This window comes from Microtus oregoni, unplaced genomic scaffold, assembly GCF_018167655.1.
Source record: "Microtus oregoni isolate MIOR12 unplaced genomic scaffold, Mior012 000020F_ref0000438, whole genome shotgun sequence".
NCBI lineage: Eukaryota > Metazoa > Chordata > Mammalia > Rodentia > Cricetidae > Microtus > Microtus oregoni.
The window spans coordinates 4,657,369-4,682,793 of record NW_024543079.1 but is presented as its reverse complement, the minus strand read 5'-3'; the positions used below and the strand labels follow the sequence as shown (position 1 = coordinate 4,682,793).

The window sequence follows — 25,425 nt, the reverse complement described above, 5'->3', positions numbered from 1 at the left end:
ACCTGCCGTTAGATTTAGGGTTTTTGTGTGTTTAAAATGTTACTGTATGTATTATTAGTGTGTGTGCATGTGTGTGTGTATGCACGCGTATGTGAACATGTGTGTGCCACAGTGCATGTTTGGCGTCAGAGGACAACCTTTACATAGGTTCCAGGAATCATCTGATGTCCTCGGGCTTGTGTAGCAAGAGCCCTTACCACCGAGCCACCTTGCTGGCCACTGCACAATCTTTTTAACTCAGCATTAAATGACCCCCATCTTTGACACAGAGATTCCTTGCTCGTGTTGCTTCCATTAGCTGTTCCTGGCATCTTCTTTACTTTCACTGCTTAGATTCCTAAACTTTTTTTTTTTTTGGTCTTTTCCACTGTAGTTCTTTTTTCTTGGTCAATGTCCTCTTTATTATGGAAAAAATTAAATAAACTTCTAGGAAGCAAAGGAGAGAACATGCTGAAGAAAATCAAGATGGGTAGGCAAAAGATGGCTGTTTATTACAACTGAATCAGTAGCCGAAATTATCCTTGTTATGAAAGATCCATATTTCATTTTCTGTTAAGAACAGATGGCGTTCTGTTATCTGTCATGTAATGAGTTTCACGTCACATCTGAAATATAACTTCTAGTTAGACAATATTTCCACAAGGACATTTTTCTCCATATTCATTAAAAGTTTAGATTTTTTTTCCTTCAACAACATTGAATACCTGTTGAAAGCATTCATGTATTTGAAACATTCTTATGCTTTCAATCCTACATTAATTGTCTCGTTTCTATCACTTATAACCTGTTAGTGAATGCTTTCCTATACCTGTTGCCATGGTAGCATCATGCCCACCCTTGGATTTTGTTGATGTTCAGCGAGCTTCGCTCGTTGGTTCTGGTGTCTGCCCATGAAGGCTACTGGAAGATGCTTTCTTCTTGTGTTTTTTTCTCTGATGCTTGGTAAGAGCTGACCTCTGGCTGAAGCTTTTCTTGCATTCGCTGCACTCGTAGGGTTTTTCCCCAGTGTGAATCCGCTCATGCTTGGTGAGGGCGGATTTCTCGTAGAAGGTTTTCCCACACTCGGGACACTTGTAGGGTTTTTCTCCTGTGTGGGTTCTCTGATGCACGACGAGGTTGGACTTGACACAGAAAGATCGCCAGCACTCGCTGCATTTGTACGGCTTCTCTCCGGTGTGAGTCCTTTGGTGCTGTGTCAGGTTCGATTTCACGCAGAAGGTTTTCCCACACTCGTTACACTTGAAAGGTTTCTCCCCCGTGTGGGTTCTCTGGTGTATCTTAAGGGCGGATTTTTGGCAGAACGACTTCCCACACTCGCTGCACTCGTATGGTTTCTCTCCGGTGTGAGTCCTCTGGTGTTCAGTGAGGTTTGCCTTCACTGGGAAGGACTTGTCACACTCGTGACAAGCGTAGGGTTTGCTCTCCGGGTGTGAGCTCTGGTGTTGGGGAAGACCTGCTTTCTTAGCACAGCTTTCCTTACATCTGCGACACTCATGGGCTTTCGGACCTTGGCAAGCACTCTGGTTTTCACCAAGGGGTGACCTCCCACTTTCCTCCCCCTCATCAGGCTCCTCCTCCAGGGATGGTCTCTGACACTGAGTGCATTTGGGTCCCTTGAGGATGGAGGTCGGGGATGTCTTGCATTCGTTACCTTTGCGGTTTTTCTCTTTGGGGGTAGTTCTCTGAGTTAGGGCTGGACGTGACTTCTTTAAGGCTGTGTGGCTGTCGGCACACTTGGGTTCTTCTGTTGTGCAGGTTCTCCGGTTCTTAGTAAGGCGTGTCTCTCCATGAAGGGTTTCCCCATATTTCCCACACGAATTTTCTCCCACGTGCATTTTCCCATTTTGGCTGTGGGGAGAGTTTCTTAAGGCTCCCTCGCTTGCATTGCGTTTGCCAGTCTTTCTTCCTGATTGCACTCTTTCATGTCGGGTAAGATCCGACTTCTCACGACAGGATTTCTCAAGCGTATCACATCCACAGTGCTTCTCCCTTGGGTGAGTTCTTGAATGTTCATGTTTTGACTTCACACATGAGGATTTCCCACCTTTGCTGGCCTCTTGTGCCTTCCTTTCTCGAAGGGTTCTTAGAAAAGACTGGAACCTGAGCTTGTGGGCGGTGACTTGCATGCATTTACTATCCTGAGAGGCCTCCTGTCCTGTGTGAGCTGCCTCGTGCATAACAGAGCCTGTCTTTCTGTCTGAGGTCTTCCCAGAATTTGAATATCCAAGAAGCTGCTCCAAATGTGAGGCCTTCTGATATGGAGCAAGACCCTCGAAAGGACTGTGGGGTCTCTTTCTTTGAACAGCTTCCCAGGTTTTGCTTCCTATGTGATCTTTTCCATGCTTACTTTCAAGGGACTTAGACTCTCCTAAACCATCAAACTTTTTTGCATAGTTTGTGTTATCAGTAATTAGTCCTTCAACATTTCCCAAGCTTGCTGAGTGACACTTACAGTGTCTTTCTCTTGAGGCCACTGAGTTTGTGGTCAGATAAACTATTTCTTTTAGATCCTTGCTTTTCTTCTTAGTTAGTGTTTTGTTGTTGACAAATAAAACTTGACTCAAATATTCGTCTTCATTTCCTTGGCTTGTTGCCATGTTATTGGCTCCCCGGACTTCTAGGAACATGAGAAGTCAGCATATATTATACATCAAAATACAATGTTAAAGGAAAGAGTCTACACACACATGTCTTATGCCGACTTGATTCTGGGCTTTCTGACACACTCTGCTGGAAAGGAAGCCATTTTAAGCAGGCGTTTCATCTAGACTTCTCATTGGGTAATACAAAAATGAAGACAAAGTCTCACAATGGAGTAGAAAGTGGGAGGGAATGAAGAAAATAACATCAGTAGCTTTGGTTTCTTACAAACATGGCCACTAAATGGCTAGAAAGCTGGAAATAAAACACAGCTGGGAACAAAGACTGTCAGACAAAGGACTCGTCCACAGGTGGAAGGCACTAAAAACTGAGATAAACAGGAAACACTATCTATCTATCTATCTATCTATCTATCTATCTATCTATCTATTGAGACAGGGTCTTAATGTATAGCCCTGGTTGGCCTGGAACTCTCTGTAAGCCAGGCTGTACCACCTGCCTCTACCTCCCAAATGCTTCTATCAAAGGTGTGAACCACCACACACAGCCTGCAGAGAACATCTATACTTTCTGGGTGGATATCAGGCTGTGAGCATTTCTCTTTGTCTCTTTGAAAATTCTAGAGCCTCTCAAAGATATTCTTTTTGTTGTTTATTTGTTTGTTTCTGTTTGAGACAGGGTCTCTCTTGGCCCCGGGCTGACCTTAAACTACTGACCCTCCTGCCTTTTTACTGGGATTAAAGACCTGGGCTGTGCTGGGCCTTTTATGCTCTGCTGGGGAGTTGAAAAAAAAAAAAAAAAAGCTGGGGCTCTGTGCCTGCTAGGCCAGCACGCCAGCCACCAACTCCACCACAGAGACATTCAAAGGAAGCGAGCCTTGCCCTGGCCACCAAAGCTCTGCCCTCTTCCTCCTCCTTGACATCAACTCACCTAAGAGGCTGCAACCTGGAGATTCCCAAGGACCTTCTCCCTGTTCCAACTTGCGTATCAGCTCAGGTTTGTTTACACTGCAGCCTGTGACGAGAAGATGACAAGGCTTGACAAGACTGCTCAGGCCTGAGGGACGGGTACATACTGCTGAGGCTGTGGTGTGTTTCACCAAAGCCACCGGCTAAGTTCCTGGGGGGAGGGGGCCACATGTATTTATCTCGTCACTGCTCAGACCAGGGCTGAGTCCTTGACTGGAGGCACAGGCACCAGGTGAGTGACTGTGCTCATGAGTGCAGACAGGAGAGGGCTTCAGGCCCCCAGGAACTGCAGTTTCAGGCAGATGGGAACTGCCCCATGTGGGTGCTGGGAATTGAACTCAAGTCCTCTGGGGAGCAGCAAGCACTCTTAAGTGCTGAGCCCCAGGCTTAAAACTTGACTCTTGACACTAATTTGACTTCTAAGGTAAGGAGCACAGGCTGATAGGAGCAGCCCGGGAGGCGGGGCTTACCCACGGCTTGCAGGTGCCTGTAGGTCTCCAGCATCACCTCCCTGTACAGGTGCCTCTGGGCAGCACCCAGCAACTGCCATTCCTTCTGAGTGAAGGTCACACACACATCTTTGAACAACACTTGTCCCTGCAACAGAGCAGTGGGGCTCAATTGGGAGGACTCACCACAAAGAACGAGGGGAGACACCTAAGGCACGTTGTCATTGCATACCAGAAAACAGCGTAAGGTTGTCTCACGTCCGCTTCTGTGTGCTGCACTTTGGAGGAGAAATGGCATCACCACAGAAACACCAGGAAAGCCAAAGTCACAGATTAACTCATAAAGCAGTAATGTCTACCTGGGTCTGGTCTGGCTGTGGAGGACACTTAGACAAGTAAGCCTGGGAGCTCATTTTTAAGGATCTTATGGACTTGATATTTCCTATGCATACAGACAGCAAGGAACTGTGGGAGATGTACTTCTTCCTTTAGTTCACCAGTCACCAAGCGTGTATGCATATGTGTGTGTGTGGTGTATATATGTGTGTATGTATGTGCATGTTGTGTGTATGTGTGTATGTGATTATATATGTGGATGTCTCTTATGAATGTATGTGGATGTGTGTATATGTATGTGTGTATGAGAATGTGAGTCCATGTGCATATATGTTCATTCCCGTGTGAAGGTGCAGACTCACACATGCCCTGATGTGTGCGTGGTGGTCAGAGGACAGCCTTTGGATGTCCGTCCTCACCTCTCCACCTATTTTAAGACAGGATCTCTTCAGCTTAGACACTGCAGGCCAGCTGGCTGTGGGCTTCCGCGGTTTCCTGGCTCTGCCTCCCGCCCCCTGGCGGGGAGCGTACTGGGATTACTGATGCTTGTGCCGCATCCCCTGAGTTTTACCTGGGTTTTCAGGAATGAACTCCAGCTGTCAGGTTTGTGGGATGAGTGCTTCTACACACTGAGTCATCTCCCCAGTACTAACTGAGTAACCTTCACTCCCACAAATACTGCCATTCCCCTGCTTCTGTCCTTCAGTGCTGGCATTACAGACATATGTCTCTAGTGAATATCCCCCCCCCACACACACACAAGCTGCTATCCCTCTGTCTCTGCCCCCAGTGCTGGTATTAGAGGTATATGTCTTCAGTGAGCACCCTCCACACACACACAAGCGGCCATCCCCCTGCCTCAGCACCCCAGTGCTGGTATTACAGGTGTATGCCATCATGCCTGGTTTTTTTAACACAGGAGCTGGCGATCTGAACTCAGGTCCTCGTGTATAGCCAGCACTTCACCCTCTGAGTTTCTTCCCAGCCTTTCGGTTAGGATTTGGTTGCCTGCAAACAGCAAGCTCTGAGAATGCTTAGGGAACAATTGGAAGGACAGCTGACGTTAGAGGAGTCACAGGGAGAGAGGTACAGCAGGAGGAGACTGGAGGACCGGGTGAGACCAGAACAGTTCAGGTGGGGTTCAGACAGTTCAAACATCAGGAAAATGACATTTCTTCTGTAGGCCAATGGCTTCCATCAGTACATCCTTGGCAGTCTTCAGTGTATACACACAGTCCACAAGCCAAAGCTCAGCAGCTCCATGGGGGGAGGGGGGCTACACACACACACAAAAGGCGGTAGCTATTCCAGTATTTTCCCAACATACCTCTGACTTGGCTTGCTCACTCCTCAGGGTGCATAGCCCTTCTTGAGGATCATTTCTCTGGATAGTGGAGACACACAGTCAAGTCAACAAATACAACTAGTTTTATATTTTGAAAGCAACACTCCAGAAGCATATTGGAGATTGACTTGAGAAACTGATTCTTGGGCTAGAGGGATGGCTCGGTGGTCAAGAGCACTGACTGCTCTTGAAGATGACCTGGCTTAGAGTCCAGCACCCACATGGAGGCTGACACATCTTTAATTTCAGTTCCAGGGGTCCAATGCTCTCTTCAGGATCCTTTGTCAGACAACACACCCATATACATTTTGAATTTATAAACAAACAAATGATTGAATGAATGAGCAACTGGTTCTCCATCACAGCTGATGCTGCCTCCCTGGGGTATCTGGCAACAGCTGTGGGCATCACGCTCTAAACTGAGAGGGTGCTGCTGCCATCTAGTGGCCTCATCCAGACACACAACTAAACACCCCACCCTGAGTGACCAGGTTTCAGTGAGAACTAAAGGACTGTGGTAACAAACTGGTAACTATGGTAACAAGCCTTAGAGCCTTGGCAGTAGGGATGAGAGTGCTGGGGCAGAGTCTGCATAGAGTTGACCAGGGAAGCAAAAGAAAGGAGCTTTGAAGGTGGTGAGTGGGCTCGGTGCTGGGGCCACGTACTCTAGTGAGTGGACTCGGGGCCGGGGCCACGTACTCTAGTGAGTGGACTCGGGGCCGGGGTCACGTACTCTAGTGAGTGGACTCGGGGCCGGGGTCAGGTACTCTAGTGAGTGGGCTCGGGGCCGGGGTCACGTAATCTAGTGAGTGGGCTCGGGGCTGGGGTCACGTACTCTAGTGAGTGGGCTCGGGGCCGGGGTCACGTACTCTAGTGAGTGGACTCGGGGCCGGGGTCACGTACTCTAGTGAGTGGACTCGGGGCCGGGGTCACGTACTCTAGTGAGTGGGCTCAGGGCCGGGGTCACGTACTCTAGTGAGTGGGCTCGGGGCCGGGGCCACGTACTGTCCTAATATGGGACCGAGAAAACCAAAGAATGCATCATGGAGAGAGGGAGAGACAAGAAAGGGGGAAGGAGGAAGGGAGTGAGGGAGAGGTGGGGGGTTTCCTGAGTGCGTTATACTCTAGGGATGAGAAACACACGTGGTAGAGATGTCCAGGTGACAGGTGGACTTAAGAGAAGTCTGGACTATGAAGAGAGATAAGGGACAACCCCACATTTTAGAGATCAGGACTATTTCAACAGCATCCAGAACTGCTAGGAGGGAAACCGTTCACAAAGAACATGGAGGCTGGAGCAAAGGCAGATGACCCGTGCAGACAATGAGCAGGCCCTGAAGCACAAAAGGGGACCAGAAGCAGGACTTTGGGTCCACAGTGGCCCCAGAAATGACAGTCTCAAGAGTGAGTGAGTGACCCTCCAGTTTGTGTCAAGTACACCTCTCCCTTCTGCTCTTGAGAGAGAAGCAGGGAAGCAAGCCTCAGGCTTATCCCACAGAGGAGTGCAGGGAGGGGCTGTGGGCAGGCCAGGGTGAGGGGGTGGCAGGCACCTCGGGTACCTGTTTGCCTCACACCACAAACATAGGCTGGGCAGTGCCTCAGGTTTCCCTGCAGGGCCTAGTAAGGTCTTTAGGCTCAAAAGGTTGAGAGGAGGGGTTTGAGCAGAGCCGTGATCAGCAAATGGACTACCAGGCTTCTGGGCAGATTCTCACCCCTGATGATTGATACCCAGGAAATCATTCCTTAGGACAGGCAGGAGACTGTTGTCCCATGGAGTCTGTGAGAATTCCGAAGCCAGTCAGGAGCCGAGGACTATACACAGTACCCTGACATGGTACTACTTTCCTTCAGGGCCATTCAGGGGAGATACACCATTAAGTCGATTCTGTTCTCTTTGTCAAAGGAGGGGTCCCCTCTCTCTTAGCTCCTTGTCTCAATCCATACACACTCGACATCCTAAGACATCTCCCGGCACCTCGTGTGCAAGGCCCCAGGCCAGGCGTCCACCTCACAGGAAAGCTAGCCGGAAAACTCAGCTCCATACAGCACAGAAAATGCAGGCCAGTCACCCGAGCAACCAGCTGGGCAGCTGCAGCGAGGCCTCTGCCTCCCTCGGCACAGAAGGCACAGAAAACAGAAAAGACCGGTGGCTCGTGAGAGAATCACAGTCCAACAAGTGAGCTGGGGCAGGGACTCGCGGAGCACAGAACAAACGCAGCAGGAACAAGAAGCTGTAACCTAAAAGCCCTGAGATGGGAAGAGAGCAAAGAGTAAAATGAGTTTAAAATATTGAAGAGCAAGCTGGGGCATAGCTCAGTGGTAGGGTGCTTGCCTGTAACGTGCAGGCCCCTAGGTTCAGTCCCCACTGCTGGAAAAAAAAATAGATACTGAAGAAAATAATGATGGACTGGCAAGATGGCTCAGTGGGTAAAAGTGCTTGCTGCCAAGCCTGAGTTGGGTCCTCAGAGCCATGTGGTAGAAGGGAAGAACTGGCTCCGAGACAAGTCCTCTGACCTCCACTTGTGCACAGTGGCACACGCTCCCCAAAATAAATAAATAAATAAATAAATAAATAAATAAATAAAGTTTTTAAAGAGAATATTTAAACATTCAAGTCAGTGTCTCCAAGTTGATATAAGGATGGACATTTTCTATGAGAAAAGAAAGGGCACAGAAATGCTAAGTATTTTCTTGTTGATTAGAGGAAATAGAAAAACATCCCCCTCAGGGAAAGCATGAGGACAGAATGCTTAATGGACAACCCTCTTATGGAAGCTGGGAGTGAGGAGATAGAAGTGAGGGGATCCAGATGGTGGGGGCAGGGGGAGGCTTGGGAGGGATTCTGGGTGGCCAGGGCAGAGGAGGAGTTAGGAAGAACACACATGGGGGAGGAACCGGGGGGGGTGTCTTCAGGACCGGGGCGGGGCTTCTCTCTGTGGGGACAGACTGGAGGAAGAAGAGACGAGCAGGCATGATGGCCTGGTGAAGTATCTGACACCAGAGGACAGGTGAGAAAGAGGAGGTGACAGCAGATACCTCCACAGCCACCCACTTCTCGTTCTCCCCCGTGCCTGTGATACTGTAGACGGCCTTTCTCCCAGACTCCCTGAGCGTTCCCTCATTCACAGGACTGAGCAGGACACGGGCATTTCAGGTTCAGAGGGCAGACCCGCAGTCACACTGTGCAATGTGCACCGCAGCCTCCATCCAAACTCAGCAGAATCCCAAAGAGAACAAAGCCCATCGCCAGGCAACGGAGGCAACGGAGGCAGGTGGCCAGCCTGCGAGCACTGTTGTGCCCCAAGAGAGGCAAGAAGCTGTCAGTCTCGCACAAAGCCGGGAATCATGGGTACCAAGCCTGAAGGACAGCTGCCACAGGAAGTGGTGCTGAGGCTGAAGCAGGCCACACCCCCAGCAGCCATCTGGGATGAAGTCATAAAATCAACCACTGAAAACAGCTGCTTCTCAGGAGAAGCCGCACCGTCAGCACCAGGGGCCAGCAAAGAGAGCCTCAAACTCCCTTTCCACCTAAGTGGGGCTGGAGTTGATAATGAAGATGCTTGGCTCCCAGTGGCCAGAGGAGCAAAGACTCAGATTTTAAAGGCTTCGCATGTGGGCAAGATGGAACATAAAAAAACAAAAATTAGCTCTCAGAACTTGGGCTGGAGGTGGCCTCCATACAACCAAACATCTAAGGTGCAACTTTGGGATTATGTCATATGAAAAGCTGATCCAACAGTCTATAGCCCTCAGTAGAAAGGGTATAATAAAAGTGTGTACTCAATAATGCTGCCAGACTCCTATAAAGTAATCCAGGGAGGGAAGTTAACAGTGACTGGAACATTGTACACAATACTATAGATGGGGCCAGCGAGTTGGCTCCATGGGAAAGGGAGCTTGCCACCAAGACTACCCACCTGAATTTGATCCCCCATGACCTGATGGGTGAAAAGAGAACCCCCACAAGTGGTCCTCTGACCTCCACAAGAACAACGTGGCATGCATACACTCCTCCCACCACCTACATAAATAAATACATTTTAAAATAATCATATTACAGCTGATAGACTATTGCCATTTTGTCATTGTATGCCATAAAAAGGAAAGCAAAAATTACCAGAAAATGCATATTCAAATTTAAATTATTATTGTTTAAGTGGGTAGAAGATACACTACAAACAGTTAAAATGTGTGTTACACAAGGGAAGACGTAAGGGAAAAGGAAGAGCAGGTAGATTGTTTCCATAAAACCAATACTCAAGACAGCTGTGTGCGTCCATGTGACGTCACGGGTGGAAACAGTTTCTGAAACAGACAGCAAAACCAGGATGCCAGGAAAGCGAGGACGTGGTCAGATGAACGGAAATGACCGGAAAGGAAGCACGGTTACCAACAATGCAAAGAAACTCATATGAGGAACAAGCGGGGGATTCACCTGGGCTGTGTTCATGTCCGTCTGTCCCTGGAGAGCTGCAGAGGCTGTGGAGAGGAAGAGGGCAAACCATCATTGTCAAGGTCCTCAGAGCCTTGCTAGAAATCTATTTGTGCATGCTGACAAATGACCACATGGGGGCGCGATGTCACCCCCCCCCACCCTTCAGATGGGTGGGTAGATGGATGCTCAGGAAGTCTTATCGCCTCCTGGAGCTCAGAGAAAGTGGCCTGTCATCAGAAAAGCCAGCACTGGCTTCCTGCCGGCATTTCACAGTGATCATGGCCTCTTTGACTTTGGCAGCAAACAGGCACAGCATCAGGTTAAGCTGGGAAAGAAGCAGCTAAGCAAATGGTTAGAGCAACTGACTCAGCCCATCTGCCTGCTTTGATGTGTGGGGTTTAATCTTATGAACAGAGTGTAGCAGTGTATCGAGCACCATGATGCCAGCACTCAGGAAACAGAGGCAGGAGGATGCAGCATTTGAGACCAGCCTGAGCTACATGGAAGACCCTGTTTCAGACAAACAAACACTGCAAAACAATAAGATAATCTTATAAAGGAAGGTGGGAAGGAGAAAGGGTACGGACGTGTGTTGAAGTGCATGTGTATATACGTATGTGTGTGTACATGCTGGGGGTGGACAGACAATAAAACTGTCTCTCCCTAGCTCGACATGTAACACACACTCAGGAGTTATTATTCAGTGTTTTCTACTTTTGTGTGTTTGGAATGTTTCTGCAATAAAAGGTGTAAATCAATTTATAGGTTTTGTTTCACTTTAAGACAGGGTCTCACTATGTAGCCCTGACTGGACTGGAATTCTCAGCATAGACCAGGCTGGTTTCAAACCCAGAGATCCACTTGCCTCTTCTTCACAAGTTTCTGAGATGAAGGATGTGTGACATTGAACCTAGCATGTGTAAAACAATTTAACAACGAAGATGTTGTGTCTGTTGATTTACTTTTCTACATATATTTTTTTTTGTTATTTTTGGTTTTTTTCGAGGCAGGGTTCCTCTGTGGCTTTGGAGCCTGTCCTGGAACTAGCTCTGTAGACCAGGCTGGTCTTGAACTCACAGAGATCCGCCTACCTCTGCCTCCTGAGTGCTGGGATTAAAGGCGTTCGCCACCACTGCCCGGCTTCTACATATATTTTAACTCCTTAACCCTATAACTCAAATCATTTATTTTTAAACTATTTTTTCTGTGTGTTTTGCGTGTGTGTGTGTGTGTGTGTGTGTGTGTGTGTGTATGAACATGTGTGCAAGTGCCCACTGAGACGGGATGATATCTGATTCTCTGGAGTTACAGGTGGCTGTGAGTTGCTTGGTGTGGGTGCTGGGAGCCAAACGCAGGCGTCTGCAAGTATAGGAAGAGCTCTTAACTGTGGGGCCACCTCTCAAATCCCAGCTCAAGGAACATATAGGGACTGCTGACAACAAGGGCCTTGGACTGAAAATTCGTTCCTTGGTTTCAGTGTCTCCAACTGAGTTTTGTTTCAAGAGACTCGACTTAGCTGAGACATGTGGACAGAGACCTGGGAGTCAGGGGGTCTCACTGATGCTTGTGGTCTGGTCACTAGCAAGTAACTTGCAGGCAAATGATAATGACCTAGTTACAGTTCTGGTTCCAGAGACTGATGTAGGTACCACTACTGTTCTATGAGGAAACGGAGGTGAGGAATGATAGAGCCATTCTTAAGGAGGGCTAAGTTTCAAACCCTGGCAGTCTGTCCCTACCCCAGAAATAGTGTAGCTAAGGACTGCTAACTACAAAGCAGAATGACAGGCCCCCTCAGATGGTAATGGAAGCTTTGGCCCTGAAGTCTAGCTCTGCCTGTGAGTGTGAGAAGAGGGTAGTGGGAGGAGCGTCCAGGAGGAGGGGACAGCGCATCTGCCTGCACTTCCTCATCATCTTGTTCTCTCACCGTCCTCCCACGGAAGTCTCTTTTGCCAAGCAGCCTACCTCTTGTTCACTTCCCGTGGGTGGCCCACGTCACCTCCTTCCCTTGGAAGCTGGCCCCGCTGCTGCCGCTGGACAGGTGTCTACTGAGATGACGTCACAGGGCAGAAGGCTCAGCAAGTGCTTCACACGCTGCCTGTTTCTTGGGCCTCTGCCCTACAGCTGTGGAACACTGCACCCCAGAGAGGAGGTGTCTCCCGTGGGGGGGGGGATGTCCTGCTTCTGATGTGCTCTTCTTTCTTACAGGAACCGTGATCCAGAGAACTTTGAACCTGACTGGAGGGAGTAAATTCAAGGAATTGGAGCCTTTGGCTGAATCTCTCTCTCATTCTCTCTCTCTCTCCCTCCTGAATATCACTGCTCTCTACAATGGTGGTTCTCAGAGTGAAGGTCCAGGCCAATGGCAACACCACCCAAACTAGACAGAAAGTTGAACTTTGAGACCTCTTCTCTCCGTAGACATCCCAAGCTTCTGTACCCAGCGGCTGTTGGGCCTCAGCGCTTTGGCTGATTCTGGTACAGACTCTGAAAACTGCGGGAAGCCTAACTTAAGTTTGTAACTGCAGTGGGCACAGACAGGTGACCCAGGCAGCAGGGCTCGTTGGCCTTCATTGAAGAGTGATCCCAGGAGCCCTTAGGAAAGACTCCGGGTTCCTTCCTCCAAGAAGCAGGTCCTTGAGGAGGAGCCATGTGAAGAGAGATAGAGATAGAGATAGAGAGAGAGAGAGAGAGAGGCTAGATTGAACGGAGCTTGTGATTTGAGGTTTGCATCCTCACTCTTCAGCAGACTCCGCCCCTCACCCTGCCCCAGTCTTTCTTCTGTTAGAACAGGGTTGTAACAGTGATCTCAGAACCAAATGGTGCTTAGGGCTTAATGAACAGGGGACGAAGGCCACTTCCAGATCCTGAGCAAATGCCACCATCCCTGCTAAAACCTATGTCAGGCACTGCCCAGAACACCTAAGAGGCAGGTTCAGGGAAGAACTCCCATGTACAGATGGGGAAACTGAGTCTCGGGTTCCTCTTCTTGCCGGTAGGGACTCAGCAGTACTGCTAGAACTTGAGCTAAGAAACTGAGAGCAGCCTTTTCAGCTACAGAACCCTCACTGCCCTTGTCCTGCCAGCCTCGGACAGGTGTCATCGGACTTGGTGCTCATCCCATGAAGCCTTGGAAGTCACTCGCCAGTTGCTATGGGGCTTAGAGTCCCAGCAGGTGGCTCTGATATCCGCTGGTTGCTATGGAGCTTAGAGCCCCAGCTCACTTTATCCGGACCACCAAGTCCGAGCCCAGTTTCTTCCCCTTGAAGAAGCCCACCTCCACCAGCCCGGAGCACACTCAGGGTCAGGGTCAGAAACCTCCCAGGACCCGCGCAGGTGTGTTTTAGCACGCAAGCCGCCCCCCGAGCCTGACACTGCAACCCTCCAAATTGGCTCTCACCCGTGGGCGCGCCTGACCTGGGCACCGGGTCTCTGAGCGACGCGTGGACCCTGAGGATCTGAGGGATTCCTCCGAGCGCAGCGGGACGCGGGAGCGAACAATGAAGATGAACTGCACATGCGCAGCACAGCAGCTAGAGACCGGTTCCCGCGACCCTCTTAGCCTCCATCACATTCCAGACTCAGTTCCCACGGCGCCCGCGCCCCTCCCAGAGCTGCAAAGCTCCTGTCTAGCTGGAGAGCTGTGCCTAGCCACCTGCAGCACCGTGGCCTCAGCGGCAAAGCCACGGGGAGAACAGTCGTGTTCACATCACGCGAGAAAAAAAAAACAAGGAGGTGAAGTGTTTATAGAAAGTAAAACCACGCATTCTTATCAAGGATCAATATTACCCTCAAGTTTTCCCTGCTCATGCACACGACACCTGCACACAAAAACTGGCTATCAAAAGTAATTCCCCAAAACCGTGGACGAAATCAAATACTCAAGTCAAGGGGGTATACGAGCAAAGACACTGGTAAATAAGTTTCTTCCCCAGAGATGACCATGGTTAATATTGGGTGATATGTTAAGATTTTTTTGTTTGTTTGTTTTTCGAGACAGGGTTTCTTTGCAGCTTTGGAAACTGCCCTGGAACTAGCTCTTGTAGACGAGGCTGGCCTTGAACTCACATATATCTGCCTGCCTCTGCCTCCCAAGTGCTGATTTAAAAAAAAAAAAAACGGATGGTGGTGACACACGCCTTTAATTCCAGCCAGCATTTGGGAGGCAAAGGCAGGCAGACCTCCAATTTCGTGGCCGGCCTGGTCTATAGAGTTCCAGGACAGCCAAGGCTACACAGAGCAACCCTGTCTCGAAGAAAAAAAAAAGATTAAAAAAAGTTTGTGCATGTGTGAGTGGTTACGTGCAGGTGAGTGCGGGTGTCCGTGGAGGCCAGAAGCATCCATCCCTGAAATTGGGGTTACAGGCAGTTGTGAACCATCCTAACTGGATGCTGGGATAGAACTCTGGTCCTCTGCAATCAATAAAAAGGCTTTTAATCACTGAGCCATCTTTACAGCCCCTGGACAATGCAGTTATTGAAAAATAACCCTTGGAGTTTAATTTTGGATTTAAATTTTTTTTAAATTTTGGATTTTTTAAATTAATTTATTTATTTTTATTAATTATTTATTAAAGATTTCTGCCTCCTCCCTGCCACTGCCTCCCATTTCCCTCCCCCTCCCCGGTCAAGCCCCCCTCCCTCGTCAGCCCAAAGAGCAATCAGGGTTCCCTGCCCTGTGGGAAGTCCCAGGACCACTCACCTCCATCCAGGTCTAGTAAGGTGAGCATCCAAACTGCCTAGGCTCCCACAAACCCAGTACGTGCAGTAGGATCAAAAACCCATTGCCGAGATGCACAGAGGCGGCGGCGCCACCGCAGACAGACGCACAGAGGCGGCAGCGCCACCGGGGAGAAGACGCACAGAGGCAGCAGCGAACAGACACAGCGGCGCGACACTGCATTCAGGAAGAGGCTTTGGGGGACCAGCCCGGCGGCAGGGACAGGCGTGCAATAAGGAGAGCAGATCGCCCTACTACAATTAAATTAAAGAGGTAGGCCTTTGGTTGGCCAGGTCACTGGCACACGGGGAGCCTGGTCCTGTCCTGAAGACCCTTCAGAGGGGTGAGAGGGTTCTTGGCCTGTGGCAGGAACCAGGAAACAGAGCGAGGGCATTTTGTAAGCCCGAGCCCTTGGCCAGCAGGGAAACCTGATCCGTTTTTTTTTTTTTTTTTTTTTTTGGTTTTTCGAGACAGGGTTTCTCTGTGGTTTTGGAGCCTGTCCTGGAACTAGCTCTTGTAGACCAGGCTGGTCTCGAACTCACAGAGATCCACCTGCCTCTGCCTCCCAAGTGCTGGGATTAAAGGCGTGCGCCACCACCGGCCGGCCTTGATCCGGTTTTTAAAAGACCCATTAGATAGGATCAATAGGAGGAGATGGGCAGGCGCCAAGGCAAGAACTCACCCAATAATCTGAAAAACAACATGAAAACACCAGAACCCAATGATCTTACAACAGAAATATTTGAACAACCTAACACAGAAGAAGTGGAAAAAAATTGACTTTATGAAGGCAATAGACTCCCTTAAACAACATGTAAAAAATGTCCTTATAGAAATGGATGAGAAGTATAACAAAAAGTTTGAAGAAATGAGTAAATACGTACATGATACCCTGGGAAACCAAGAAAAAACGATCAAACAGGTAATGGAAACAGTTCAAGAATTGAAAACTAAAATGAAGGCAAGGAAGAAAATACAAACTGAGGACCAGCTGGATATGGAAAATCTAGGTCAACGAGCAGAGTCTACAGAAACAAGCATAATCAATAGAATACAAGAGCTAGAAGAAAGAATCTCAGATGCTGAGGACACCATAGAGAAAATAAACGAACAGATCAAAGAAAACAGCAAAGCCAACAAATTCTCATCACAAAACATTCAGGAAATATGGGACACAATAAAAAAAATGAACATAAGAATAATAGGAATAGAAGAAGGAGAAGAGTCACAGCTCAAAGGCCCAGAAAATATTTTCAACAAAATTATGGAAGAAAACTTTCCCAACTTAAAGAAAGATATTCACTTAAATATTCAAGAAGCATACAGAACACCAAACAGACTGGATCAAAGAAAAACATCTCCTTGCCATATAATAATCAAAACACAAAATATACAGGTTAAAGAAAGAATATTAAGAGCTGCAAAGGAAAAAGAGCAAGTAACATATAAAGGTAAACCAATCAGACTTACACCTGACTTCTCTATGGAAACTATGAAAGCCAGAAGGTCCTGGATAGATGTACTGCAGAAGCTAAGAGACCATGGATGCAAACCCAAACTACTATACCCAGCCAAGCTATCGTTTATTATCAATGGAGAAAACAAGACATTCCAGGATAAGAACAAATTTAAACAATACATAGCTACAAATCCAGCCCTACAGAAAGTAATAGAAGGAAAATCGCAACCCAAGGAATCCAACATTGCCAACACTGCCTACAATAACTCAAGCATCTAGCGACCCTTCACCAGCACATCTCAAAGAAGGGAGACACACAATCTCTACTACCAAAAGCAATAAGAATAAACGGAGTAAACAACCACTGGTCATTAATATCACTTAATATTAATGGGCTCAATTCACCTATAAAAAGGCACAGGCTAAAAGATTGGATACGAAAACAGGATCCAACATTCTGCTGTTTGCAAGAAACACATCTCAACCACAAAGACAGGCACCTACTCAGAGTAAAGGGTTGGGAAAAGGTGTTTCAAGCAAATGGTCCTAAGAAAAAAGCAGGTGTGGCCATACTAATTTCTAACAAAACTGACTTCAAACTAAAATCAATCAGAAGAGACCGAGATGGTCACTTTATACTCATAACAGGAACAATTCATCAGGATGATGTCTCAATCCTGAATATCTACACCTCCAATATAAAAGCACCTACTTATGTAAAAGAAATTTTACTAGAACTCAAGGCAGACATCAAACCACACACACTAGTAGTAGGAGACTTCAACACACCTCTCTCTCCAAGAGACAGGTCAATCAGACAGAAACCTAATGGAGAATTAAAAGAATTATTGGAGGTAATGAAGCAAATGGACTTAACAGACATCTATAGAACATTCCACCTAAATAGGAAAGAATATACCTTCTTCTCTGCAACTCATGGAACCTTCTCAAAAATTGACCACCTACTCGGAAACAAAGGAAACCTCCACAGATACAAAAAAATATCAGTGTCCACCTGTGTCTTATCAGATCACCATGGATTAAAGTTAGAAGGCAACAACCACGCTACCCCCAAAAAACCGACAAACTCATGGAAACTGAACAGTCAACTACTGAACCACACCTGGGTCAAGGAAGAAATCAAGAAAGAAATTAAAGTCTTCCTTGAATTTAATGAAAATAAAGGGACAACATACTCAAATCTATGGGACACAATGAAAGCAGTGCTAAGAGGAAAGTTCATAGCACTAAGTGCCCACTTAAAGAAAACAGAGAATGCATACATTGGGGACTTAACAACACACCTGAAAGCTCTAGAAAAAAAAAGAAGCAGACGCGCCCAGGAGAAGTAGAAGACTGGAAATAATAAAACTGAGGGCTGAAATCAACAAAATAGAAACACAGAAAACAGTCCAAGAATCAATGAAACAAAAAGCTGGTTCTTGGAGAAAATCAACAAGATCGACAAACCCCTATCCAAACTAATTAAACGATAGAGAGAGAACACGCAAATAAATGAGATCAGAAATGAAAAGGGGGACATAACCACAGACACAGAAGAAATTCAGAGAATCATTAGATCTTACTACAAAAGCCTGTATGCCACAAAATTGGAAAATACAAAAATGGACATTTTTTAAAATAAGTACCATATACCAAAGCTAAACCAAGACCAGGTGAATGAGCTAAATAGACCGGTTACTCGCGAAGAATTAGAAACAGTTATCAAAAATCTCCCTTCGAAAAAAAGCCCAGGACCAGATGGTTTCAATGCAGAATTCTACCAAAACTTCCAAGAAGAACTAATACCTATACTCCTTAATGTATTTCACAATATAGAAACAGAAGAGTCATTGCCAAATTCCTTTTATGAACCTACAGTTACCCTGATACCAAAACCACACAAAGACCCAACCAAGAAAGAGAATTACAGACCTATCTCACTCATGAACATCGACGCAAAAATTCTCAATAAAATACTGGCAAACCGAATCCAAGAACACATAAGAAAAATTATCCATTATCATCAAGTAGGCTTCATCCCAGAGATGCAGGGCTGGTTCAACATACGCAAATCTATCAATGTAATCCACCATATAAATAAACTGAAAGAAAAAAACCATATGATCATTTCATTAGATGCTGAAAAAGCATTCGACAAAATTCAACACCCCTTTATGATAAAGGTCTTGGAGAGAATAGGGATACAAGGGTCCTACCTAAATATAATAAAAGCTATTTACAGCAAGCCAACAGCTAACATTAAAGTAAACGGAGAAAAACTCAAAACCATCCCACTAAAATCAGGAACACGACAAGGATGTCCACTCTCTCCATACTTCTTCAATATAGTGCTTGAAGTTCTAGCAATAGCAATAAGACAACATAAGGAGATCAAGGGGATTCGTATTAGAAAGGAAGAAGTTAAGCTTTCATTATTTGCAGATGATATGATAGTATACATAAGCGACCCCAAAAATTCTACCAAAGAACTCCTACAGCTGATAAACACCTTTAGTAATGTGGCAGGATACAAGATCAACTCCAAAAAATCAGTTGCTTTCCTATACATTAAAGATAAGGAAGCAAAGAGGGAAATCAGAGAAGCATCACCTTTCATGATAGCCACAAATAGCATAAAATATCTTGGGGTAACTCTGACCAAGGAAGTGAAAGATCTATTTGACAAGAACTATAAGTCTTTGAAGAAAGAAATTGAAGAAGACACCAGAAAATGGAAGGACCTCCCTTGCTCTTGGATTGGGAGAATCAACATAGTAAAAATGGCAATTCTACCAAAAGCAATCTATAGATTCAATGCAATCCCCATCAAAATCCCATCAAAATTCTTCACAGATCTGGAGAAGACAATAATCAACTTTATATGGAAAAACAAAAAACCCAGGATAGCCAAAACAATCTTATACAATAAAGGATTGTCTGGAGGCATTACCATCCCTGACTTCAAACTCTATTACAGAGCTACAGTATTGAAAACAGTGTGGTATTGGCATAAAAACAGAGAAGTCGACCAATGGAATCAAATAGAAGACCCTGACTTTAACCCACAAACCTATGAACACCTGATTTTCGATAAAGGAGCTAAAAGTATACAATGGAAAAAAGAGAGCATCTTCAACAAATTGTGCTGGCAAAACTGGATGTCAATCTGTAGAAGAATGAAAATAGACCCATATCTATCACCATGTACAAAACTCAAGTCCAAATGGATTAAAGACCTCAATATCAGTCCGAACACACTGAACCTGATAGAAGAGAAAGTGGGAAGTACTCTACAGCACATGGGCACAGGAGACCACTTCCTATGTATAACCCCAGCAGCACAGACACTAAGGGTATCATTGAATAAATGGGACCTCCTGAGACTGAGAAACTTCTGTAAAGCAAAGGACACTGTCACTAAGACAAAAAGGCAACCCACTTACTGGGAGAAGATTTTCACCAACCCCGCAACTGACAAAGGTCTGATCTCCAAAATATATAAAGAAATCAAGAAACTAGACCGTAAAAGGCTAATCAACCCAATTATAAAATGGGGCATTGAGCTGAACAGAGAATTCTCAACAGAAGAACTTCAAATGGCCAAAAGACACTTAAGGTCATGCTCAACTTCCTTAGTGATCAGGGAAATGCAAATCAAGACAACTTTAAGATACCATCTTACACCTGTCAGAATGGCTAAAATAAAAAACACCAATGATAGCTTTTGCTGGAGAGGTTGTGGAGAAAGGGGTACACTCACCCATTGCTGGTGGGAATGCAAACTTGTGCAACCACTCTGGAAAGCAGTGTTTCGGTTTCTCAGGAAATTCGGGATCAACCTACCCCTGGATCCAGCAATACCACTCTTGGGAATATACCCAAGAGAGGCCCTATCATACAACAAAAGTATATGCTCAACTATGTTCATGGCAGCATTGTATGTAATAGCCAGAACCTGGAAACAACCTAGATGCCCTTCAACAGAAGAATGGATGAAGAAAGTATAGAATATATACATATTAGAGTATTACTCAGCAGTAAAAAACAAGGACTTCCTGAATTTTGCATACAAATGGATGGAAATAGAAAACACTATCCTGAGTGAGGTAAGCCAGACCCAAAAAGAGGAACATGGGATGTACTCACTCATATTTGGTTTCTAGCCATAAATAAAGGACATTGAGCTTATAATTCATGTTCCTAGAGAAGCTAAATAAGAAGGTGAATCCAAAAGCAAAACACATAGGCATCCTCATGAATATTAACCTTCATCAGGCGATGAAAGGAGACAGAGACAGAGACCCACATGGGAGCACCGGACAGAAATCTCAAGGTCCAAATCAGGAGCAGAAGGAGACGGAGCACGAGCAAGGAACTCAGGACCACGAGGGGTGCACCCACACACTGAGACAATGGGGATGTTCTATCGGGAACTCACCAAGGCCAGCTGGCCTAGGTCTGAAAAAGCATTGGATAAATCCGGACTAGCTGAACATAGCGGACAATGAGAAATACTGAAAACTCAAGAACAATGGCAATGGGTTTTTGATCCTACTGCACGTACTGGCTTTGGGGGAGCCTAGGCAGTTTGGATGCTCACCTTACGAGACCTGGATAGAGGTGGGCGGTCCTTGGGCTTCCCACAGGTCAGGGAACCCTGATTGCTCTTCGAGCAGATGAGGGAGGGGGACTTGATCGGGGGAGGGGGGAGGGAAATGGGAAGCGGTTGCAGGGAGGAGGCAGAAATCCTTAATAAATAAATAAATTAAAAAAATAAAATAAAATAAAGGAGCAGAAAAAAAAACCCATTGCCATTGTTCTTGAGTTCTCAGTAGTCCTCATTGTCCTCTATGTTCAGCAAGTCAGGTTTTATCCCATGCTTTTTCAGACCCGGGCCAGCTGGCCTTGGTGAGTTCCCGATAGAACATCCCGATTGTCTCATTAAGTATATTAATCACTTTCTGTGTGCAGGTTTGTGTGAGTGTAGATACACTATGGTTCCAGCAGAGGGCGCCAGACACACTGGAGCTGAAGGTACAGGTGATTGAGGTTGTCTGACATGGGTGCTGGGAACTGAAAGAGCAGCCCCTGGTCTTAAGCTAGAGCCGTCTCTCCAGTCCCTGGAAATAACCAAAGTCTTGTAGGTCAGTATGCTTTAAGACGATGCACAAATCCATGACCTTTTGCCTCTTCTGTGAGTGGCAATGGGCTATAATAGGTTCTATTCACTGTGACATTCAGCATCTAGATCTAGATTTACAAGTGCTGGGAAGAACTCTCAGGAAAGTAATCATTGCTTGCTCCTGGGTGCCATTAAAACTGGAGGCTGAGGCTGGGTATAGTGGTGAATGCCTTTAATCCCTGTGCTCGGGAGGCAGAGGCAGGAGGATCTCTGTGAGTTTGTATCCAGCATCCAGCCTGGTCTACATAGAGAGTTCCAGGACAGCCAAGAGTGACTCTGTCTACACCACCACCAAACAAACAAAACCACAAAAAACACTGGAGACTGCCCTGCCAAAGGAAGAGTGTATTCTCCAACGGCAGCTCAGTGTGTGGAGCAGTCCTGTCCCCGTTGTGCTGCCCTGTATTGTTTTACTTAACGTTTCTAAGTTTCATCTGAAGAACCAAGTCCCTAAACAGCATTAGGCATTTTAATTTAATTTAGAGTATTCTCAATTAGACATGAAAATCGCCCCTGCTTCTGGCTAGAACAGGCTTAAATGCAAGAGTTCATAAGAATTCCTAGTGATACGATAAAGGTGAAATGCCCTCTCAGGAGGCTGAGTGAGAGAGGAGAGGTCCTAAAACATCATCTCAGGGAACTAGGGGAGCCAGGGTGGGAGAGGAACCGTGCTGTCGCATGCACATCACGTGGATGGAACCCGACCTTCTGACCGCGAGTCACCAGGCACTATATAGGAAATATAAAAAGATTATCTCCTTTAATACATGGCCAGGGATCAACAATAGCACCTACCAAAGACATGACTCAAAGCTTTTGCTCTAGAAAAAATGTCAAATCTTATCGTGAAAAAAAAAAAAGATTGGAAAATACATTTTGTAAGTATATGAAAGAAATGGTTTACTGGCTCCCTTTAATTATCCCTTACCCATTTGTAAGAAGATCATAGTCCCATAGAAATGATCTATGGCTACAAAAGACTAGTAATAAAAGGGAAATGCAAATGAGGAATAAATACGCAGACGCTGGCCATAAACTACAGCTAAAACCGCACACGTTTAAATACTTCTTTGCCTTCACAGTAGGCGAAGATTATAAAGAAATACGATATCCAGGGAGGCTGAAATGTGGAGAAATGCTCATTGTCATAAATATCTTCTTGGAATGTGATTTGTGGGACAATTGGAGGCCTCACCATCTCAGGGCTCATGCTTTGTGTTGATGCAGCCATTCCGTCTCCAGGGTTATGACTTTAGGGAGAAAAGCCCAAAAATGCATGGACCGCCATGGTCCTCGGTGTTTGCTGACAGGGATATGTAAGGGGGAAATTAATTTATAAAAACTATGAGAATCCACCAAGTGGGATATAGGACAATCATTAAACACTACAGTGTATAACATGTTAACGTATAATACATGGAAGTAGGTAGAGCTTATAATGTACTTTTAAGATTTACTTTTATTATTTTTAATTGTGTGTGAGAGTTTGTGTATTAGTCAAAGTTCTCTAGAGGAACAGAACAGATAGAATGAACGAATATATATGTATGTGTGATTTATTAGTATGCCTTACAGGCTAAGTCCAACACTGTCTATCTAGTCCAACAAGGCTGTCTACCAATGGAAAGTCTAAGATTCCAGGAGCTGCTCAGTTCATGAAGCTGAATGTCTCAGCTGGTCTTCAGTACATGCTGGAATCCTAAAGAAGTAGGCTCTCTTGCCAGTGAAGGAATGGATTTGTCAACACGAGCAAGCAGGCAAAGGCAGCAAGGGTTCTTCTTCCATGTCCTATAAAGGCTGCCAGAAGGTGTGGTTCAGATTAAAGATTCAGATTAAAAGTGGGTCTTCCTACTTCAAATGATTTAATAAAAAAAAAAATCCTTCACGGGTGTGCCCAGACACTTGGGTTTCAGTTGATTCCAGATGTAGTCTGGTTGACAACCATGAATAGTCATCACTGGGTGAGTGGGGGGCAGGAGGCAGAATGTGTGATATATACAGGCACATTCAGAGGCCAGAAGAGAAGGTCGGATTCCCTGGTGCTAGAGTTACGGGTTTGTGAGACTTCCAATATGGGTGCTGGGATTTGAACTCAGGCTCTCTGCAAGAAGAGTGTGAGTTCTTAACCATTGAGACACGTCTCCAGCCAAATGCATTTTTAAGTAAAATATACTTTATTTTGAAATTGTGTGTGTGTGTGATTATATCAGTCACTTTTCTCTTGCTGGGATAACACCATGACCAAGACAACTTATGGTAGAAAGAATTTATTTGATTCTTTGGTTCTACCGCCATCACAGCAGGGAATTCTGCAGCAGGTGGCAGATGCGGCAGCAGGAACAACTGGGGGCTCACATCTTGGAAAATAAGTGGGAAGCAGAGAGCAAACCCTGTGGTGTGAGTCTTTGAAGTCTTAAAGCTCACCTCCAGTGAATACTTCCTCCAGCAAAACCACACCTCTGAGGCCTCCTCAGACAGTGCCATCAACTGGGGACCACATGTTCTAATGCTGACTATGAGGGACAATCCTCATTCAAACCCCCACAGTGTTGTATGGATGTGTGGACCTGTATGCGCATGTTGCCTTCCTTTATCATTTTATTTTGGGGGACAAGGTCTTTTCACTAGACCCGGAGCTCAGAGATTGCCTAGATTAACGAGCCAGTGAGCTCTAGGGATCAACCTGTCTCTATTCCCCACCCTCTCAATGCTCTTGGTTTTTATGTGTGTGCTGGGGATTTGAACTCAGATTCTCATGCTTGCTGGGCACGAGTCATTTTCACAGGCCTCCAATACAATATACATAATATAAAAATATAATGCCAGGCTGAAGAAATGGTGTAATGGTTAAGGGCTTTTTTTCTTGCTCTTGCAAAGGACTTGATTGATTCCTGGTGTGAAAAGTTCTTTTGTATATGTGTTGCTTTTATTGGTTAATGAATAAAGCTGTTTTGGCCAGTGGCTTAGCAGACTAGAACAAGGCAGGAATTCCAAGCAGACAGAGGAGAAAAGAAGGCCGAGTCAAAGAGAAACCATGTAGCCACCACAGGAGACAGACACCAGACACTGGACAGAACCTTGCATGTAGGCAACAACCACATGGTGATACACAGATTAATAAAAAATGGGTTAATTTAAGATGTAAGAGCTAGTTAGAAATATGCTTGAGCTATTGGCCAAACAGTATTGCAATTAATATAGTTTCTATGTGTCTATTTCGGGTCTGGGTGGCCAGTAAATGAACAATCAGCCTCTGCCAACAATCTGCCATCCAACGTGGGAATGAGTCCACGCCTACTGGGACACCCCCTTACACACACCATGCTTCTCATTTACTAGCCCACTCACGTTTCTCACCTGCCTGCGGACCACCTGCCACTGCCTAAGACCTTGACTCCCCCTATCCCCGCAGACCCCCCCATTTTGCACATCACAGCTTGCAACTGAGGGGAAGCTTTGGGTGTCTTTCTTATTCTGGCCACAAAAAAAAAACAAAACAAAACAAAACAAAACAAAAAAAACACAACAAAACAAAACTTTCTCATGTACAGAATCACTTTAATTGTCCTTAATAACTGCTCTTAATTTGTTAAACAAAGCATATTTGTTAGTATCTAAGTGGGCAACAACCCGTGAAACCAAACCAGGATTGTTTGCAGGTGGCTGCTCACGTTTCTCCTCATCTCTCCTCCATGCGATTGCAACTGCGACACCTGCTGGCCAATATATATTATTACACCTATTCACTGAAATTTCCTAAAGGAGGTAAATTAATTGATAAATTTGAAAGTTATATGATCACTGACAATATTACCATTCAGGAATTTAATAACCATTTTGCTTATGCTATGGATGGTATTCTACAAGGCTTATGTAATTTTCCGTATGCATCCATTTATTTGATTTTGGAAATTAGCTTTGTTATTCA

General features: G+C 45.8%; 2 protein-coding genes across 2 annotated transcripts; both read right to left on the bottom strand.

Moving 5' to 3' along the window:
* Positions 1-218: 218 nt before the first annotated feature.
* On the bottom strand, positions 219-2,380 carry LOC121460308 (zinc finger protein 501-like). The gene has a single exon (XM_041670643.1). The coding sequence runs from the start codon at positions 2,175-2,177 to the stop codon at positions 855-857; it is 1,323 nt and encodes a 440-aa protein (XP_041526577.1). The 5' UTR covers positions 2,178-2,380; the 3' UTR covers positions 219-854.
* On the bottom strand, positions 2,377-13,772 carry LOC121460342 (putative zinc finger protein 487). Its single transcript, XM_041670689.1, has 7 exons — positions 13,552-13,772; positions 12,100-12,372; positions 10,135-10,178; positions 4,040-4,166; positions 3,532-3,615; positions 2,453-2,617; positions 2,377-2,381 (listed from the first exon to the last, which is right to left on the bottom strand). Exons 3-7 carry the CDS (start codon positions 10,147-10,149, stop codon positions 2,377-2,379), a joined length of 396 nt encoding a protein of 131 aa, XP_041526623.1. The 5' UTR covers positions 10,150-10,178; positions 12,100-12,372; positions 13,552-13,772.
* Between the last annotated feature and the right edge of the window lie 11,653 nt (positions 13,773-25,425).